Source organism: Neovison vison, chromosome 9 (genome assembly GCF_020171115.1).
Source record: "Neovison vison isolate M4711 chromosome 9, ASM_NN_V1, whole genome shotgun sequence".
Taxonomy (NCBI): domain Eukaryota; kingdom Metazoa; phylum Chordata; class Mammalia; order Carnivora; family Mustelidae; genus Neogale; species Neogale vison.
In genome coordinates, this window is record NC_058099.1 from 28,729,059 (window position 1) to 28,751,210 (window position 22,152).

At 34.8% G+C, this 22,152-nt stretch overlaps 1 protein-coding gene across 1 annotated transcript in view; it reads right to left on the bottom strand.

Annotated features, from left to right (window-relative positions):
• Nucleotides 1-2,116: 2,116 nt before the first annotated feature.
• Nucleotides 2,117-22,152, bottom strand: part of CYLC2 (cylicin 2) — a 41,312-nt gene continuing 21,276 nt past the window's right edge. Inside the window, exons 2-6 of the mRNA XM_044264139.1 lie at nt 7,701-7,741; nt 6,064-6,185; nt 3,510-4,194; nt 2,730-3,155; nt 2,117-2,657 (exon numbers count right to left, since the gene is read on the bottom strand). Coding sequence (XP_044120074.1) covers nt 2,314-2,657; nt 2,730-3,155; nt 3,510-4,194; nt 6,064-6,185; nt 7,701-7,741 — 1,618 coding nt within the window. The 3' untranslated portion in view covers nt 2,117-2,313. The remainder of the gene's footprint in view (nt 2,658-2,729; nt 3,156-3,509; nt 4,195-6,063; nt 6,186-7,700; nt 7,742-22,152) is intronic.

A 22,152-nucleotide genomic window follows, 5' to 3' on the forward strand; every position in this document is an offset into this window, starting at 1 on the left:
CAATTCAAATGTTTTGGTGGTAGCCAGGCAGGACTCAGCAATAGATAAGCATGGTGAAAAAGAAAGAATTATGAGTGACCCACCAGATTTTGATTGAAGTTTAATGTCAGCATCCTTTACTGAATTGGTGAAAACCTGGAGAAAATGGTTTTGGATGGAGAAAACAGGTTTGAGTTCTCTTTGGGACCTGTTAATTTTGAGATGTCTGGAAGACATTCAAGCAGATGCTTTAACTTAATATTTAGACAAATGCTTTTGAAACTGAGTGGAAAAATCACTAGGTTTCAACAGAAAAAGAATGATGTATAAAACCATGGGAATAGAATGGAATAATTTTAGGGAAATATATAGACAGAAAAGAAGGGTTAGGATAAAAAGGCACTGCAATTGGAACTCCAAAAGGTTGGGGGGACCTTCATGCATTTCGATAGAATAATAAAGTTAGGAGCTCAGTTATTGTAACACTATACCTTAAATTTTAATCTAAAACTTGATTTTTGAATATCATATTAGAAGATAATCTAAGAGATTTTTTTAGAGGAATAGAGGCTTTTAAATGAATCCCTAAATCCTTAGAAAGATGCTAGCATTTCCAGAAAATTTTGAAAATCTGACTATATAATTTTACTTACAAGCAGAGAGAAAGGAAGAATGAATTCTTGCAAGAGGGAGAGAATACTGGGGCAGGATTTGACCATTACGGCTGATTCAGATCTGCAAGGTAGGGCCACCTCAGAGACCATAAGTTACAAATGGCCATGAATCCTTCAGGAGTTGATGTACGGTAACAGGGGCCAATGTTTTAAGGGCAGGTAACAATTATACCTCATTATTCATATAAATCTAGTTCTTGAAAACATGTGGAACTAGGAGTATCAAGGAGAAGCTTTATCTTACATCCAGAATTTATATTGGGAGAGATGAAAGGGAGAGAAAATCACTTAGCAAGTTCTGCAACAATGTTGAGTTTATCTGAGAGAATATTAAAGAGATTTAATTGCTACTAATTGGATATTTGAAGAGTTTTGCATTTTGCATTATGTTTTTCTTTTTTTTCTCTTCACATTAATAGGACTTATGGATCACAAGAGAGTTTAATATAGTTTATAAAGATATAAAATAAATAGTTTTCACATCTAAATAATATGTAGATGCTTTCACACTATTAGACTCTATTGAATGCTGGTGAATTTGGTTTTGCATATGTATTAGCAATTTACCAGGCATCTCTTTAATTTGCCTTGTTTCAATTTACATATGTTGGTAATTTGGAAATTTTTGATTTACATCCTGTCTTAAATGGAGAGAACTTGGCTACTATTTTCTGTTTGAGGAGAAAAAAAAAATCTCTTGATAAGTAAGTAGTTGTTAAAGTTAACATGTATCATAAATCAGTCTCCTCACTCATGATAAATAGTTCTACTTAACTTTTTCATTGATACTTTTAAGGTCTTCATTCTAATGTATTCTCACCAAATTCATAAGTAATTTCTTGTTAATGAGAAAGCCCGAAGTAAGTGCTACTGCATTTTACCAAATTCTAGTAAAAACATAGTGAACAGATTCCACAGATTTTTATAAGAATGGCAGGTTTCAATTCAGACTTTAAATCGACTCAATTATTGCTTAATCCAATTTGGCTTATTATTAAACAAAACTAACTTACCAAGTGTGTTTATCTTGGCTTGGAAGTCGAACATTCAACATCCATCAACCTGGTTATGGCTGTTTATACTTCAGGAATGGTGGTATAGGTTCACAAGGAAACCATATTTCCTTTCTTTCTTTTTCTTTCTTTTTAAAGAAATGCTACCTTTAATTTGTATTTGTATTTATTTGCAAGTGCAGTTTCTGATGTTTTTTTGATTCTCTCATTACACCTATGGTATTTAAATCTGTGGATGCAGCTTCAGACTATTTGATTCTGTAGATTGAACATCCGCCTCCTTGGATTATTTTGGAGTCTTTATTTATTTGTTTATTTTTTATTACTGTTTTTTTAATCCACAGATCCAGTGTCATTAACTTCTGCATCCTGATTTGAATATTCTTCCTTGAACCTTTCTAGGGATCTTTCATTGAATCTTTCATATCCCCAAACTTATCATAGGTATCATCCAAGTCCTTCAATGATTCATCACTTTTAATTTTTCATATCTTTCTTATATTTTATGATGCTTTTCTGGGTCTTGCTTTATATTCTTCTTTGCCCCATTTAAAAAATTATTTGATTCTTTGAATTCCCTTGTCACTCATATTCAGTTTCAGACTATTAAAATTGTTATCAAATGCTTTTGAATTATTATTCAAGGTTTATTTGCCCTTCTTGGCATCCTTCTTGACATCTTTCTTGGCATCCTTCTTGGCATCCTTCTTTGCATCCTTCTTGGCATCTTTTTTGGCACCATCCTTTGATTCAGTATCTGTCCCACTGGCCTTCTTTTCATCTTTCTTACCTTTTTTACTCCCCTTTTTCTTTGCATCTTTCTTGTCTTTCGATTGGTCATCTTTCTCTCCTGTTTTTTTTGTATCTTTTTTCCCATCCTTATCCTTCTTTGCATCTTCAGATTCTGCAGACCCTTTGTCCTTCTTTGGGGCTTTCTTGTCTTTCTTGGCATCTTTCTTGGCATCTTTCTTTTCAGCTTCAGATTCTGTACCTGAATCCTTGCCCTTCTTTGAGGCTCTCTTCTCTTTCTTGGCATCTTTCTTTTCAGCTTCAGATTCTGTACCTGATCCCTTGTCCTTCTTTGAGGCTTTTTTCTCTTTCTTGGCATCTTTCTTTTCATCCTCAGATTCTGCACCTGACCCCTTGTCCTTCTTTGAGGCTCTCTTCTCTTTCTTAGCATCTTTCTTTTCATCTTCAGATTCTGCCCCTGACTCCTTGCCCTTCTTTGAAGCTTTCTTCTCTTTCTTGGCATCTTTCTGTTCAGCTTCAGGTTCTGCACCTGACCCCTTACCCTTCATCGAGGCTTTCTTCTCTTTCTTGGCATCTTTCTTTTCATCTTCAGATTCTGCCCCTGACTCCTTGCCCTTCTTTGAGCCTTTCTTTTCTTTCTTGTCATCTTTCTTTTCAACTTCAGATTCTGTACCTGACTCCTTGCCCTTTGCTTTCTTCTCTTTCTTGGCATCTTTCTTTTCAGCATCAGATTCTGTACCTGACTCCTTGCCCTTCTTTGGGGCTTTCTTCTCTTTCTTGGCATCTTTCTGTTCAGCTTCAGATTCTGTACCTGACTCCTTGCCCTTCTTTGGGGCTTTTTTCTCTTTCTTGGCATCTTTCTGTTCAGCTTCAGATTCTGTACCTGACTCCTTGCCCTTCTTTGGGGCTTTTTTCTCTTTCTTGGCATCTTTCTGTTCAGCTTCAGATTCTGTACCTGACTCCTTGCCCTTTGCTTTTTTCTCTTTCTTAGCATCTTTCTTTTCATCTTCAGATTCTGCACCTGGCCCCTTACCCTTAATCGAGGCTTTCTTCTCTTTCTTGGCATCTTTCTTTTCATCTTCAGATTCTGTACCTGACTCCTTGCCCTTCTTTGGGGCTTTTTTCTCTTTCTTAGCATCTTTCTTTTCATCTTCGGATTCTGTACCTGACTCCTTGCCCTTCTTTGGGGCTTTCTTCTCTTTCTTGGCATCTTTCTGTTCAGCTTCAGATTCTGTACCCGACTCCTTGTCCTTCTTTGAGGCTTTCTTCTCTTTCTTGACATCTTTCTTTCCATCTTCAGATTCTATACCTGACTCCTTGCCCTCCTTTGAGGCTTTCTTGTCTTTCTTGACATCTTTCTTTTCATCTTCAGATTCTGTACCTGACTCCTTGCCCTCCTTTGAAGCTTTTCTTTCTTTTTTGGCATCTGTTTTTGCAACATCTTTTTCATCTCTAGTTCCTGTTTCTATATCTTTATCTTTCTTTGACTCTTTCTTAGTTATTTTTGGCTCCTTTAAAACTGTGGGTTCTGTTTCTGACTCTGATAGGTCCTTCGTGTCTTCTTGCTTGTCTTCTTTACCTTTCTTAGGTGTTTCTGGATATACAGGTTTTTCTACATCTGTTACCTTAGTATCTTCTTTTGGCTGATGGGTTGGTTTATATGGACGCTGCCTCCTGGCAGCTAAATAATCAGATGGTCTCTCAGAAATTCTCATTAAAGAACTGTGCATCCATAACGGTCGCTTAGAAACTTCTTTTATTTTTTCTGAATCATATATCTGGAATATTGGTTAGAATAAGAATGAACAATTTGTATGTTACACAGCTTTTATTACCACATACCAAATGCATTTTAACTTCAACCATTAAAAGATTTTAGATTTTGATAAATAGTGGATAAATTGTAGATGTCATAGTTTACTCTGCTTTTCCAATTTCATTCTTTTTTGGACTAATGGGTAGTCATGTCTCATTGTGGGCCTATTTCAGTTTAGACGATCTTCATAATTCCCTCAAGCCATTATGTTAAAATTGATAGTGAGGACTAACTAATGACATATCAGAATCTTTCTTCACAATCAGAAAAGGCCTTCCACCCACCTTGGTGTTCTCAAGAATTCTTAGAATATCTGCCCCCCCCCAAAAAAAATATCTGGCCCACTTTCCATTCCTAGGCTAACTCAGAAACTAAGTGTAATAGTTTCCTGTCCCAGCATGTCCTGGTCTCTGTTATCACATTCAAGGTCTCTGGAATTTGAAATGCTACCTGTAGTTAAAAGAAAAACCTGAAATTCTGACTAAGCAAAATATAAATTGAGTATTATCAGATAGGAAGCTACAATAATAAAAGCTTTAACATTTGGTGCACATAACTTTGTGCAGAATGGTGCATTTTCTTTTTCAACTTCTAACTAAGTGCTTATAAAATCTCAAGTGCAAAAGTAACAAACTTTGGAAGTGATGTTAACAAACAATGGAAAAATAAATTGAATAAAGAAAGAAAGGAAAAGCAAAGAGTGTGAAATGACAGAATAAGCTAGAATCACTACTAATTGTAAACATTCCCGAAAATAAGCAAGAGTTGATGATAGTCTTATCTTGTGAAACTTTTTTTAAAAACTTCTCATATCCCATCATGACTCTAGAAACATTGAGAAATACTTCTAATATTCAGAATCCTGAATGATATATTACAGAAAATGAGGAAGCATTAAAACATTATCAAGATATAATATAATCCCATGACTCTAATGAGGGAGTTTCCCCAGCTGGAGGGTATTTTCTGAATGTTCATACTAACTGTAACATTAGGATCTCCAGAATTTTGTGCTTCTTGGACACATATTTTCTATATTGTGGTGTTACTAAAGAAATATAAAATAAAGGGACAAGGTTTATATGATGAAATGCAAATAAAAATATCTACTTCCTTCATGTAGTAGAATTTGAATTACCTTTAACTGTGCTCTCCAATATGGTATTTAAAAGCCACAATTGAATTGAATTGAACTGAGATATAAAATTCAATTCCTCAGTTGCACTAGCCCTATTTTATTTTATTTTATCTTTTTAAGATTTTATTTATTTATTTGACAGAGAGAGAGAAATCACAAGTAGGCAGAAATCACAAGAGAGGCAGGCAGAGAAAGAGAGAGAAGCAGCCTCCCTGCTGAGCAGAGAGCCCCGTGCGGGGCTAGATCTCAGGACCCCGAGATCATGACCTGAGGTAAAGGGTGAGGCTTAACCTACTGAGCCACTCAGGCACCCCAACACTAGCCTCATTTTAAATGTCCAAAAGCCACATTGGAATATAAAGCCATAAAATATTTCTATCACCACAGAAATCCCGTTGGTCAGTGCTGATCTGTAGCACATAACAGCTTTAAAATATGATTTCAGGGGTGCCTGGGTGGCTCAGTGGGTTGGGCCGCTGCCTTTGGCTCAGGTCATGATCTCAGGGTCCTGGGATCGAGTCCCGCATCGGGCTCTCCGCTCAGCAGGAAGCCTGCTTCCTCCTGTCTCTCTCTCTGTCTGCTTCTCTGCCTACTTGTGATCTCTCTCTGTCAAATAAATAAATAAAATCTTTAGAAAAAAATGATTTCACAGGTTTAGCACTAGTAGAATTACATGATCCTTCCAATACTCACAGGAACTGCATTGTCTCGTAGTTGGGATGGTTTTGATCTTCTTTTTTTTCCTGGCCTTGGTGGTTTGGGAAATCTCAGGGCAAAGTGTTGCTGATTCCATGATTTTTTGCTTAATTCACTGACTAAAATAAGAAGACATTAAATGTTCTCGAGTAAATAAAATTTCATCAGAACTAAAGTGACAGTAAGATAATAGATTTCATGAATGAACAAATGATACAAATTATGGCTTCATTCATTTAGTTATGTTTGAAATTCTCTATCAATATATGAAAATAAAAATTTATTTTCTATTTTGATCAGTTTTACAGAAAACTATATAATTATTGTGAAACTAATATGGTCTGTAACATAAATGCAAAAAAGTTCTTTACTGCTTTCTTTTTTTTTTTTTTCTTTTCAGCGTAACAGAATTCATTGTTTTTGCACCACACCCAGTGCTCCATGGAATACGTGCCCTCTTTTAATCTTCTATCTCTCCCAGTCTAGATTTTTGCTTTAGATTCTTTTGGTTAGAATACAGTTTTTTTGAAATCAGAAAACATGATAACTACACTTCAGTAGCCTCGAAAATACTTAGCACAGACAGTACTTGTTTTAAAAAAATATTCAATAAATATATGATTGATTCTAAATGTTACTGATTAAGCTTCCTTTAGCAATTTTCCAAGGTATAGGAGCAAATGCTATACACATAGAAACTTCACTGTTGTTATAAGTGGCATATTAATGAAGTAAACTATAAATACAGTGTACCTATAGAATTGGGACTGTGAGGGAAAAGTTTCCTGGAAACTATAAGGAAATGGTTAAAAATAAAATAGTTAAAAGACGTTTGGGGTACTAATGGGAGTGAGAGAGATTTTTCATTTCATTTAAACATGTGCAGTATAATACTTCATGTAAGAGATAATATCCTTTCTTGTGTATCTCCTAAAAACAGGATCAATGAGAACATATACAGAATGAAAGGCATATTTAAGTTCAATATATGAGGGAAAATTATTGGGTATATGAATTCCTTCATCAAATTGGTGAATTTTTATAAGGAAGATATATCTGTCATGAATGTAGTAGAAGTCATTGCAGACATGGGTGAATTGTTTATCCAATTTCTACACTACTTTTCAAATATAAGAGTATCTGATTGTGTGATTTCTAATATGTATGATTTCTAACATAACACCGTTATGTTGCTGAATATATTGCTTAAACTTTGTTGGATTCAAAAACAAAGTATCTTTAGAAAATGTTTAGAAAATGTTTGCCAAGTCCATGAGAAAGTTGATTTTTAATGATATCCCATGAGCTACTTACTGCTTTGTCACCTTGAATAGAGGATAATAATCATTTATCCTTGCAAGTAATCTTGATCTGGGGTGCATGGGTGGCTCAGTCAGTTAAATGGCTGCCTTCAGCTCAGGTCGTGATCCCAGGGTCCTGGGATGGAGCCCCACATCAGGCCCCCTGCTCAGTGGAGACCCTGCTTCTCCCTCTCCCTCTGCCTGCCACTCGGCCTACTTGTGCTCCCTCTTTCTATCTCTCTGTCAAATAAATAAAGAAAATCTTAAAAACAAAAGTAATCCTAATCCTAAAATTAATCATATTTCAAAAATAAATATTGAATTTTTTCTTACCTGGAATGTAGTTATCATATGTTCCAAAGTTTATTTTTTGGCTATTAAAATAAGAGGGAAATGTTTTAATTAATTTACATACAATCACTGTATTTAACGATCATTATTATAATGATCAAGTGTAAGCACTTGCTATCACCAACTAGAGAAATATTTTGAATTTTCAGATCTCTACTACTATGTAAGATTACTTGATCCTAGAAAAAACTGATGAGTAAATGTGTGTTTTTAGCACAAACTTCAACATAACTAAAATAGATAGAAACATTTAAAAATTATCAAATTGCCATATGTGAAATAAAGATTTTTTTTTTAAAAATTGTGAATTTATAGTTGAATTATTTTCTCTATTTCATGTTCCAAATTTTCTTGCAATTGAATTTTGGCAAAGACATCACTTTAAAAGCATTGTTTAAGCAAAGTGAGATTCTCAAAATATTCTCAAATTTAAGCAAAGCCAGATTATTCAATGGCATACCTTTATGTCTGTAAACGAATGTGTGGGTTGTGTATGTGTCTATGTCTGTCATTGTGCACCGTAAGTGTTGATACAGATTCTAATTTTTTAAAAATTTTTGTTCTCTAGGAATGCTGAGAAATAAAACTATGTTGTAAGGTATTTTTCATTTAAAAGTTTCTATTTGCTTTAGTACTATGCAAACTTGTTTATTTTCACAAACATAAATTTTAAAATCTCATTTTATTGATTTGTAATGGAAACGTATATTAAGATCTGATAGAGAAGTATTATTTTACAACATCCCATTATATTACAGAAATAAAGCCCTGTTGATCACATGTGAGTTTTGGGCTTACACACACACAGAAACACACATGCTCACATAGTATTTTACTTATTTTGACATTATGTAAGTATTAAGAAAGAAGTACATTGTAGAATCTAAACAAACAAACAAAACCCAAGCAAATAAAAAGCATATCCAGGAACAGAGAGAAGTGATGGTTGCTGGGGGTGGAGGGGTGGGGGGTAGTGAAGGGGAGTAGAAGATAGAGGCTTTCAGTTATAGAATGACTAAAGCATGAAAATAAAAGGCACAGCATAGGGAATATAGGCAATGATACTGTAATAGTGTATGTTGACAAATGGTAGGTACACTTGTGATGAGTATAGCATAATGTATAAAGAAGCCTAATTGTTATGTTGTTCACCTGAAATTAATATAACATTGTCAACTATACTCAAATTGAAAAAAAATTGAGGAATAAAGTACATTAAAATACATACCTTGATATCTTTATTTAGGCTCTCTTTCTCAACACAATACTTGGCACATTTTTGTCACTCTATAAAAATTTAAATGATTTTGGTGCACCTGGGTGGCATAGTCAGTTAGGCCTCCTGACTCTTGGTTTTTTAGCTAAGGTTGTAATCTCATGGTCATGGGATCCAGCCCCATATGGGGCTCCATGCTCAGTGGAGAGTCTGCTTAGGACTCTCTCTCGCTCTTCCTCTCCCTCTCCCCCTGACCCCTTGACCTCTCCTCAAATAAATAAATAAATCTTTTAAGAAATGGGAGCATCTGGATGGCTTAGTCGGTTGAGCATCTGGCTTTTGATTTTGGCTGGAGTCATGATCTTGGGGTCTTGGCATTGAGTCCTGCTTTGGGATTCTGGCTTATGCTCTCTCTCTCAAATGAAGAAATCTTTTTAAAAAATTAAGTGGTTTTGGGACGCTGGGTGGCTCAGTTGGTTAAGCAGCTGCCTTCGACTCAGGTCATGATCCCGGCGTCCTGGGATCAAGTCCCACATCGGGCTCCTTGCTCAGCGGGGAACCTGCTTCTCCCTCTGCCTCTGCCTGCCTCTCTGTCTGCCTGTGCTCGCTCTCTCTCCCTCTCTCTCTCTGACAAATAAATAAAATCTTTAAAAAAAAAATTAAGTGATTTTAATTGAATAAAATTTGGAATATATTGACCAAAATGTTGTCTAGTCCAGTGGTTTTAAAAATTTTGTATTTGAATTCCAATTAGTTAACATATGGTATAATATTAATTTCATGTGTATAATATGATTCCACACTTCCATCTAACACCCAGTACTCATTGTAAGTGCCCTCCTTAATCCCCATAACTTATTTAACCCATTACCCCACCCATCTCACCTCTGGTAACCATTAATTTGTTCTGTTTTGTCTGTTTTCTTGGTTTGCCTCTCTTTCTCTTTCTCTTTCTCTCTTTGCTTTTTTTTTTTTTCTTAAAATCCACAAATGAGTGAAATCATATGGTATTTTTCTTTCTCTGAATGACTCCTTTTACCTAAGCATAGTATTTTCTAGCTCCATTCACACAGTTGTTTTTTTAACTGAGAGCATGCATTAAAAATTACTTGCCTTACCATATCTAAATGTCTAGGTTTGGATCTAGCCAATATACATTTATAAACTCCTAAAAAGTTTTTGATGTGCAATCATGGTTATGAACATCTCTGTTTTAAATACTCTGAAAGAGAAAATATTTCAAGTTCATGAAACAATATTATTAAATTTGAGATTTAAAACATTATACATAGGCCAGATCCTTTAATTCCTTATATAATCCCTAGGGTATGTTCTTTAATCACCAAACAATTGAATTAGAAATCAAAAACAAAATTATATAGAAAATACCCAAATATTTTTTTAAAAATAGTTCTTTCTAAATAACCAGCAGTCAAACAAAATCACAACTCATAAAAAAGAAGCAACTAAATAATAACATAGAATCAAAAATTACAGAATACTGCAATAAGTTCAGAGGAGAACTTAATAGCTTTAATGTCTTACATTAAAAAGTTTAAAATTGTTTTTCTTTAAAGATTTTATTTAATTGAGAGAAAGAGAGAGGATGAGCTGGCGGTAGAGGTAGAGAGGGAGAAACACACTCCCCACTAAATATGGAGTGCAACATGGGGCTTGATTCCAGGACCCCCAGATCATGACTTGTGCTAAAGGCAGATACATAACCAACTGAGCTACCTAGGTGCCCCTAAATCAGTATTTTTTGTTTGTCTTTTCAGATTTTATTTATTTGACAGATAGATAGTAAGCATAAGCAGGGGGAGTGAGAGAGGGAGAATCAGGCTTCCCTGTGAGCAGGGAGCAGGATGTGGGAGTGGATCACAGGATGCTGTGATCGTGATCTGAGCCAGAGACAGCTGCTTAACCAACTGAGCCACCCAGATGCCCCTAAAACAGTGTTTTAAATCCTTGCTTTAAAATCAGGAAAATATCAAAATAAATTCAAAGTTAGAATAAACAATAAATCTTTAAGACAGAATCAAAGTGAAAAAAAATTAGAGTAAAAAAATCCCTAATTTGATTTTTGTAAAGATTTTTAAAATTTATTAACTCCTAGTAGAACTGATAAAGAGAAAACACAAATTACCAATATGAGGACTGATGTAAGTTTTATAATTACATAGATTTTAAAGCATAATGGGGAATATTATTAATAATTTTATAGCAATAAATTCAGCGACTTGAGTGAAATAGATGAGTTCCATGTAAAACTAATTTAGCAAAACAGACACATGATTAAATAATAAATATATGACTAGACTCATAATTATTAAATAAAATGAATCCATTATCAAAAATCTTCCCAGAAAGAAAAGAACAGACCCCAGCCAGTTTTACTGATAAATTATTAAAAATTAAAGAAAATTACTAAATATACACAAATTTTTCAGAAACAAGGAAGAAGAGGATGTTTCAACTCATTTCTTAGACCAATATAAATAATTCTGACACCAAAACTTCTTAAAGACATTACCAGAAATGAGTATGATAGACCAATACCTTGCATTAACACAGACACAAAAATTTTTTAACTTCCTAAGTAATCTTACTGAACAGTAATATAAAATGGCAGACATCATGGTTATTGAGATTTACTTTGTGGAATGTAAGATTAGTTTAACATGTGTAAATCAACTCATGTAATACTGCAAATTACAAATAAAATTCGTTTGATCATTTCAAGATGTACAGAAGAATTTTTGAAAAAATAACATTCATAATTACAAATTCTGAGAAAACTAGAGATAGAAGACATCTTCCTCAAATGGATAAAGTGTCTTCAGGCAATACTTGCTTCCTTTCATATGAAACAGAAGGAGATACCACATTGTTGAGAGTCCTTATACTTTGAATTTATTATACATTTTAAAATGTACCACAGATATAGTTAAAGGTAAGAGTAAGGACAGGTGTATTCTGTATTAAGATTATATTTTTTCAGATTAAGAAAAAAAATGCAGTTACATGTTTACTCTTTTAAAGGAAAAAAAAACAAAAACAAAACAAAGTAAAAAACCCACACACCTTGTCCAGTAGTAATATAAAAATAGATTTTTGTCCTAAAAAAAAAAAAAGTCCCTGATGTCTCCCTACATTATGATCTCAAATGTTTATTTAGGAAAACCTAAACCCAGCACTCTTTCTACATCATGAATACATAACATTCCACAATGTTAATGGGTACCTTTTTACTTAAAGCTCACTCATATATGGAATCTAAAACACAATGCAGAATCAGACCTATAAATACAGAGCACAAACTGATATGTCAGATGGGAGGAGGATTGAATGGATGGGCAAAATGAGTGAAGGGGAGTGAGACATACAGGCTTCCAGTTAAGGAATAAATAAGTCATGAAATGAAAGGTACAGCATAGAAAATATAGTCAGTAATGCTATAATACTATTCATTTTATGGTGACACATAGCAGCTATACTTGTTAGGGGCAAAGCTCAGTGTATAAACTTGCCCAATCATAATGTTGTACACCTGAAACTATGTCAACTATGCTCAAATAAAAACAGTTTTTAAAAGAATAAAAAAGAATCCTGAGTTAAAAAAAAAAGGCTCAGAGATACTGAAATTGATATTGAAATATTAGGATGTGTGCACTGCTCCTGAAGACAGATTCTGTGGCATCTGTTTTCCATTTCACCTTGGTTAAGATAAAGTATTAGTTATTTTATGTGTGTGTGTGTGTGTGTATCCAGAGACCTTAATTCAGAAACTAGTTATATCAAAAAAGAACAACCTAGGGCTCCTGGGTGGCGGTTAAAGCCTCTGCCTTCAGCTCAGGTCATGATCCCAGGGTCCTGGGATCGAGCCCCACATCGGGCTTTCTGCTCAGCAGGGAGCCTGCTTCCTCCTCTCTCACTCTCTGCCAGCCTCTCTGCCTACTTGTGATCTTGCTCTCTGTCAAATAAATAAATAAAATCTTAAAAAAAAAAAAAAACACCTTCAAATTATCAAGATGGCAGAGAAGTAGCAGGTTGAGATGACATTAGGTAGCAGGAGATCAGCTAGACAGTTTATCAAACCATTCTGAACACCTACAAATCCAACAGGACATTGAAGAGAAGAAGAGCAGCAATTCTAGAAACAGAAAATCTATCAATTTCTGAAAGGTAGTACCTGCGAAGAAGTGAATCTAAAGCGACAGGAAGATAGACTGCAAGGGGAGGGGCCAGCTCCCAGCAAGTGGCGGAGCAATAGAGCACAAAATCAGAACTTTTAAAGGTCTGTTCCACTAGGGACATGGCTCCTAAGGCTAAGCAGGGGTGGAGGCCTCGCAGGGACAGCATGGTCTCAGGTCCTGCAGGGTCACTGAAGGATCAGGGGTGTCTGAATATCACAGAGCTCACAGGTATTAGAGCAGGGAAGCTGGCTACAGAGACAGAGCCAAGGAGTGAGCTCTCAGCTCAGTTACCTTAAACTGTGATCCGTGGCACAGTCAGACCTCTGCTCTTTGAGCAGGGACCCCACTAGTGGCGGATCCCGGGAAGCCTCCCTGGAAGAGCAGCAGTGATCTGCTGAGCTGGAGACTCCAGGCCAGAGACAGAGACGCTTGGCCACAGTCTGGGTGAGCTCGGTGCATGGCCAGAGGCCAGGGAGATGGGAATGATTGAGTGCTTTTCTCCGAGGGTGCACTGAGGAGTGGAGCCCCAATCCCTCCACTTCTCCGGGCCAGAAATTGGGAGGCTGCCATTTTCATTCCCATCCTCCAAAACTCTACAGAAAGCATTCAGGGAGCAGAAGTTCCTGAGAGTGAACCAGAGCAGATTACTTAGCCCAGCCCCTGGCAAGGATGGTGCAATTCCGCCTTGGGCAAAGACACTTGAGAATCATTACAACAGGGCCCTCCCCTGGAAGATCAGAAAGAAATCCAGCCAAGGTCAAGCTCTCTTATCAAGGAGAACAGCAGAATTCCAGAGGAGGAGAAAGCAAAGCATGGAATTCATGGCTTTCACCCCATGATTCTTTAGTCTTGCAAAGTTAATTTTTTTTAATTTTATTTTTTATCTAATTTTTTAAACTTTTTCCTCTTTTAACGTTTTTTTAATGAGTTTATCTTAACAATACCTTCCATTTAAAAAAATCTTTTTGAGCCTTTATTATTATATTTATCCTTCATTGTATCTAACTTTATTTTTTGTATACACATAGGGTTTTTTCTTCTAAAAAATTTTGGGATACAACTTCTAATCAAAATATACCCTAAATCTACCACAGGGCTTTGTTCTAGTCTCCAGCCTGAGCAAATTCTCTATAATTTCTTTTTCTTTCTTTTCCCAACCAACTTATCTTTTTTAGAATTTTTTAAAAATTTTCATCTTTACAGTCATATTCCATCCCTTGTGTTTACCCGTATTTTTTTGGTGTATATATATATATATATATATATATATATATATTTCATTCTTAAAATTTTGGAAGGTAGTTTCTTCTAAGAGACTAAAGTACTCCCAAAATTAAGTGGGTGGCTCTGTTCCATTCACTAGTCTAACATCTATATTTTCCTTTATCATTTTTTCCTTTTTTTAAAAAAAATTTTTGAACTTCTTTTTACCCGCTTTCTTCCACCCATGATTTGGGGTCTCTTCTGATTTGGTTAATGCACATTTTTCTGGGGTCTTTGCCATCCTTTTAGTATTTTATTCTCTCATTCATCTATTCTTATCTGGATAAAATGACAAAGCAGAAAAATTCACAACAACAACAATAAAAAGAACAAGAGGCAGTACCAAAGGCTAGGGACCTAATCAATATGGACATTAGTAATATGTCAGATCCAGAGTTCAGAATGATGATTCTCAAGGTGCTAGCTGGGCTCAAAAAAGGCATGGAAGATACTATAGAAACGTTGCCTGGAGAAATAAAAGTCCTTTCTGGAGAAATAAAAGAACTAAAATCTAACCAAGCTGAAATCAAAAAAGATATTAATGATGTGCAATAAAAAATGGAGGCTCTTACTGCTAGGATAAATGAGGCAGAAGAGAGAATTAGTGATATAGATGACCAAATGACAGAGAATAAAGAAGCTCAGCAAAAGAGAGGCAAACAACTACTGGACAATGAGGGGAAAATTCAAGAGATAAATGCTACCATAAGATGAAACAACATTAGAATAATTGGAATTCCAGAAGAAGTAGAAAAAGAGAAGGGAGCAGAAGGTACATTGGAGCAAATTGTTGTAGAGAATTTCCCTAATATGGCAAAGGGAACAAGCATCAAAATTCAGGAGGCACAGAGAACCCCCCTCAAAATCAATATGAATATGTCCGAACCCCACCATCTAATAGTAAAACTTGCAAGTCTTAGTGACAAAGAGAAAATCCTGAAAGCAGCCTGAGATAAGAAGTCTGTAACATATAATGGTAAAAATATTAGATTGGCAGCAGACTTATCCTCAGAGACCTGGCAGGCCAGAAAGAACTGGCATGATATATTCAGAGCAGTAAATGAGAAAACTATGCTGCCAAGAATACTATATCCAGCTAGGCTATCAATGAAAATAGAAGGAGAGATAAAAAGCTTCCAGGACAAACAAAAACTGAAAGAATTTGTAAATACCAAACCAGCTCTACTAGAAATATTGAAAACAGTCCTCTAAGCAAAGAGAGAACCTAGAAGTAGTAGGCCAGAAAGGAACAGAGACAATATACAGTAACAGTCACCTTACAGGCAATACAGTGGCACTAAATTCCTCTCTCTCAGTAGTTACCATGAATGTAAGTGGGCTAAACGCCCCAATCAAAAGACACAGGGTATCAGAATGGGAAAAACAAAAACAAAACAAAACAAAACCCATAAATATGCTATCTACAATAAACTCATATTAGACCCAAATACACCTCCAGAATTAAAGTGATGGGGTGGAAAACAATTTACCATGCTAATGGACATTAGAAGAAAGCTGGGGTGGCAATCCTTATATCAGAACAATTAGATTTTAAGCCAAAGACTATAATAAGAGATGAGGAAGGACACTCTATCATAATCAAAGGGTCTGTCCAACAAGAAGATAGAACAATTTTAAATATCTATGCCCCTAACGTAGGAGAAGCCTGCTATATAAATCAATTAATAACAAAATCAGAAACAATACAATAATAGTAGGGGACTTGAACACTCCCCTCACTGAAATGGACAGATCACCCAAGCAAAACATCAACAAGGAAATAAAGGCCTTATGACACACTGGACCAGATGAACAATACAGATATATACAGAACATTCCATCCAAAAGCAAGAGAATACACATTCTTTTCTAGTGCACATGGAACATTCTCCAGAATAGATCGCATCTGGCGTCACAAATCAGGTCTCAACTGGTACCAAAAAATTGGGATCATTCCCTGCTTATTTTCAGACCACAGTGCTCTGAAACTAGAACTCAATCACAAGAGGAAATTTGGAAAGAACCCAAATACATGGAAATTAAAGAGCATCCCTGTAAAGAATGAATGGGTCAACTAGGAAATTAAAGAAGAATTGAAAAAATTCATGCAAATAAATGATAATGAAAACACAATGGTTCAAAATCTGTGGGACACAACAAAGGCAATCCTGAGAGGAAAATATATAGCAGTACAAGCCTTTCTCAAGAAACAAGAAAGGTCTTAAATACACAACCTAACCCTACACCTAAGGAGCTGAGGAAAGAACAAAAAGAAAGCCTAAACCCAGCAGGAGAAGAGAAATAATAAAGACCAGAACAGAAATCAATGAAATAGAGATGAAAACAACCTTTTTAACCTGTTGCAGGTTTTTTTCTTTTTTTTTTTAATTTTAAAGATCTTATTCATTTATTTGATAGAGAGAGAGAGAGATATCACAAGTAGGCAGAGAGGGAGGCAGAGGTAGAGGGGGAAGCAGGCTCCCTGCTGAGCAGAGAGCCCTATGTGATGTGGGGCTGGATCCCAGGACCCTGATACCATGACCTGAGCTGAAGGCAGAGGCTTAACTCACTGAGCCACCCAGATGCCCCTTTCTTTTCAGATAATTAAATTAGACAATATTCTCAAAAGAAAAACAAATAATAAAGGATGCTGACGGTGTTTTTTTGTTTTTGTTTTTGTTGTTATTTTTAATGAGAAACTTCAAAAATTGAATCTAAATGTATCCTGATCTAGAAAATTTCTTTACTGTCCTGGAGAGGTAAAGGGAGAAATGCTATCACCAGCAGAACCAGATTTAGGTGAAAGAGTGGCAAAATGCTATTTATTTCTAAAGATTAAATGTATTGGATTACTTATGACATGTAAATTTACATTGGGAGTGAGAACTAGAGTATTCAGATCATGGCTATTTAGTGGTCCTATAAACTCTTTTCAGTGAAAATTCAAGAGAACTAAATTTATTTATCAGTAACCCTGATTTAAACAACCTTAAGAAACACAGAAATTTTCAACCACACCATTAGGTTACATTGTACTAGTTTCCAGTCAATCCATGCTGCCCTTCCTCCACAAAAGGCTGTTAAGTTACTACAGACAGCCTTGCCTATGCTTGAAATTCATAAAAATTACATCATACAGTATATGTTTTTGTGTTTCTGGATTTTTTCAATATATTTTTTATTCATCCATGTTATATATATGAATATTTCATTCCTTTAGATTGCAGAACAGTATTCCATTACATGATATACCCCACACTGAATTTTTCCATCCTCCTATGGGTGGACATTTGAGTCACTTCAATTTTGGCTTATTGTGAATAAAGCTGCTATACATATTTTGTCCAAGTCTTTTTGTGAAATTCTCTTGGTTAAGCTATAGTGGAAAGGCTGAATCATACATGTAACATGTGTATGTTCAAATTTATTTTAAAAAATATCAAGTGATATTCCAAAGTGGTTGTACCGTTTTATACTCACCACCAATGCTGAACTGGTCAGATGCTCCACACTGTTGCTGACTGTTGGTGTCATTAATTTTTACTTTTAGCTGTTCTAGTAGGTACTCGTTATCCAAAGGATATCTTTGGATCAGAGGATATATATTTATTACATATAATAAAAATATCTATATCTATATATATATATATATAAGTTTATATGTATATATATATATATATATATATACATATAAACTTATATATATAAACTTTCCTATGGGGCAACTGAATGGTTCAATCAGTTAAGCCTCTGCCTTCAGCTCAGGTCATGATCCCAGGGTCTTGAGATGGAGACCCACAGAGGCAATCATTGGGCTCTCTGCTCAAAAGAGCCTACTTCTCCTTCTCCCACTCCTCCTGCTTGTGTTCTCTCTCTGTCTGTCAAATAAATAAATAAAATCTAAGGAAGGAAAAGAAAAAAAAACTTTCCTTAAAAAATTCCCTGAGGAAAATTTTTAGTTTTCTTATGTATGTCTTGCATATATTTTCATAAACTTATTTCTAAGGTTTTTTGTTATTGAAATTTATACTATTTTCTTAAACTTATATTTTCTAATTTTTCCATTTATAGAAATATAATTTATATAATTAGATCCTGTGTCATATAATCTTATTACATTTAGTATCTCTAAATAATTCTTTTTGTAGATGTCACTGGATAATCCAGTCAATCATGTCCTCTGTAAATAAAGGTAATTTTACTTCATCCTTCCTAATCTTAATGTTTTATTGCTGTATGGAGCAAAATATGGTCTGGATTACAAGGGTAAATAGAAATAATGAGCATCTTTGCCCTGTTTCTGGTTTATAAAGGAAAGATAGTCAACATTCCACATTTAAGTTTGATTTTAATAGTAAAATGGCTACAGACAATCATTATGTGTGAGTATCACAAGATATCCTGCCAGCTGATTTTAGATTTGGGGATTCTACATCAGCTAAATGGCAATTAAAACCATGAAATTCTTATGTACTTTATGTATAAATATATCTTACAGAAGTACAAGTATAAGTAAATATTAAAGAAGATTTTCCAGGGACTGACTGGGGCCTGAGTCACTCTTATATTTGCTGTAGAGGTCTCTTTTTTTTAAGGCAAAGGTCAATTGCCTTATGGGTCTCTTTTTTAAGGCAAAGGTCAACTGCCTTATGGTGAGATTTCCTGTCTCTTTCTAGCATTTTCTAGAGCAGTGTTTCTCAACCTGGGCTTATTATGAATCCCTTACCCCAGTTCATTTGCAATGCCTGAGGTATTTTTATCACAATTGTGTGCAATTTGGGGGTGACGTGGGGGGCTTGTACACACACAAGTGCTGATAGTGGCATCTAGGGTATAGAAGGCAGGGATGCTGCTAACTACTTACAAGGACCTCCCTACCCTCTCCCCAATCCTCAAACCAGTAAGGAGTTATTCTTCCTAAAATGTCAGTAGTGGTAGGGCTCATAAACTTTATTCTATATGAAGGTGAATTCCTAGGCAAGATAATAAGAGAGGACCTAATTAATGCAACTCAAGAAAAAAAAAAAAAAGTGCAGTGAATCTGTGATCCAGAAGCTAATACTGGAAGTTTAAAAAGTTTAGATTTTTAGATAACCCAGTCTTTGTGAAAACCTCTTCTCTTTCCTTCAGAAACCTTAGATTCACCATTAGAAATGGAAGAATTGAGTTGATTGACACAACCTGAGTAGGAGGAAAAGGCAAGAAAATGTGAAGCACTCAAATGGAGTTGCTGAGATTTGGATGAACAAGAGTATTAAAGAACAGTAAGTGAAGAGAGGGAAAACTGAACTCAAAAAGGAATATTTTCTTTATCACCTATAAATTGATAGCCATGACATAGAAATTTAAGTCTAAAATTAAGGTCCTGTCATAGCATTCAGAGGAAAAACAAAGTAGGAAATAATTTCTGCATCTCAGATTCTCTGTTAAGTGAACTGGAAGTGACCACTTGAATCCAGTTAAATATGAGAATTTGTTATTAAGGAATTTTTTGTGTGATTGAGGCCATTTGATTATGAATTTAACTATAGTTTCCTTCTATGATAAAATGAGAGTTTTAGAATTATACCAGAAAACAACATAAAGAAATAGTCACAAAACCAAAAATATGTTTTTAACTCTTGAAGTTCTTGGAAAGCTGTGCAGTACTCATGATAATAGTAATGCCATCAATATTTTATTGTGCTTAAACATTTTAAAGTAATTAGTATACAATGCAATTCTGTCATGCTATATGCCAGAGTGCAGATTGTTTTGTAATTATCAGCAAGTCCCTCAGCCTTTAATCATTACAAATGCATTGAATCCTTTCACTGGTGATTGTCTATTAAAGTACTGATTGCATTGTAATGAAGTAAGCACCAGTGCCTATTAAAGGCCATTTTGTTTAGTTTGAAGGTTTGTGTTTTATTTTTCCTTTAAAAGTATTGTCCAAGGGAAAACCAGTTACAGTTTCCCTTTTTATTTCACAGTTCTATGCCTTCACCTTTATTCTAAGCCTACATAGTAAAAAGGCTTATATAATTGAAGGTCTTCTTTCCCTATATCATTTCAACACAACATAAATTATGCATAAGGAAACTACTATCATCAAACTTCCCATGTCTGGATAATCTACTTTTCATTGCAAAGTACTTTTGCAAAACTCAGTATTTCTCAAGAATAAATTATTACTGAAGTTTTAACACCCTTGACCCATGCTCTCTAAAGGTCAGTAGACTCTTCAGTCACTGTGACATTTAAAAAAAAAAAAAAAATTTCCATAAGTTTCCAAATGGCCTCTAAGGAAGTGGTAGTTCCCCTGAATGAGAACTATGAGTTATTTTCTTCTGTGTTTTAGAAAATACAGTATGCTAAAAATGAATGAAGAATCACTTTGAAAAAGCCTTATCCAAAGCTATGTTTGTATTTTACTGAAATGAATGAACTAGTTAATTTTTATATCAAAACAACCTCTGTAATGGCTTGAGAATGTATGTGTCTGCTAAACACATACTCTTGTTTATGATGAATAATAATAATATAGCAAGCATCTCTTTACTCTAAAGAGGGTAAATACAGGGCTAACTATAACATTTCAGTTATTTTAAAAACATCAAATTTGACAAGAGGACTTACAATCTTGGTACAGACATTTCCCCCACCTATGATTTGCCAGGACTTAAGCCCTGTAAGTTCAAATTAATGATGTTGAGAGGTGACATCATAAAGAGGCCAAGAACACTGGGAGTTAAAGGGGAAAATAGGAGGAATCACTTTATGTTCTCTAATATTCAGTCTAAGACTTGTGTTTTCTTTCACTTGTTATTACTGACAAAATACAAATGATGAGTTAAAAATAACAGTTGATTTTACATCTTAATAAAAAACTTGTTTGAATTTTTCATGTAATCTATTGACTGGTATAACAAAAAGATGAAGCTAAGCATCTGTTAAGATCAACAGTAATCTGATATTCACGTGTCTGTTAAAGTCTCTGCGTAACTTTGTGCCTTTTACCTTTTCCCATCTTAAGAACATGAGTTGCTCATAGATAACAACATTTTAAAGAAAACTAGGTGCTTATTAAAATTATCAACTTACTGATGGATCTGAGATAATTTTTACTACACCGACCATTCCATCCCACTAACAGATGAATGGAAATACAGCAATATTTGAAAATATTGTCATTATCTAGCTCCTTTTGAGAATTTCAGCTGATTTTTTCCCCTTAAGGCATAATTTCATTCAACTTCAGCTCCTGTAGATCAACTACAAAAATCTCAGCAGTTTTAACTCAGTGAAAGTTTTTATCTCATGTCTCAGACCATAGTAAGTTGTAGAGTGGTTGGGTAGGAGGTTTCCTTAAGATGATTTAGTAATTCAGGTTTCTCTGATTTAATTGCTTCATTATCCACTGACTTAACACTATTAATGCTGATGTTTACTTGCAAAGTGATGTCTTAGCAAATAACATATGATTTCTAAATCCACAATATTGTTTAATATTTTATAATATACACCTCATTTATGAAAGTATATGTACACAAAGCCTTTCTTCTGTCAGCATGTAGTAAGATCCAAATCATGACTGGGCAACCAGCCATGCTTGCCTTCTGCACGGTGACTTCTTGAGTTAATCTCTCATTGTCATTTTAAGTATGCGTAATCTATTAAGATCTCAGAGAGCTAATGATCTTTTTATAATAAACTTGCATTAGTTTTCTTTGCTATATAACAAATTACCACAAACTTGGTGTTATAAAACAAAACACAT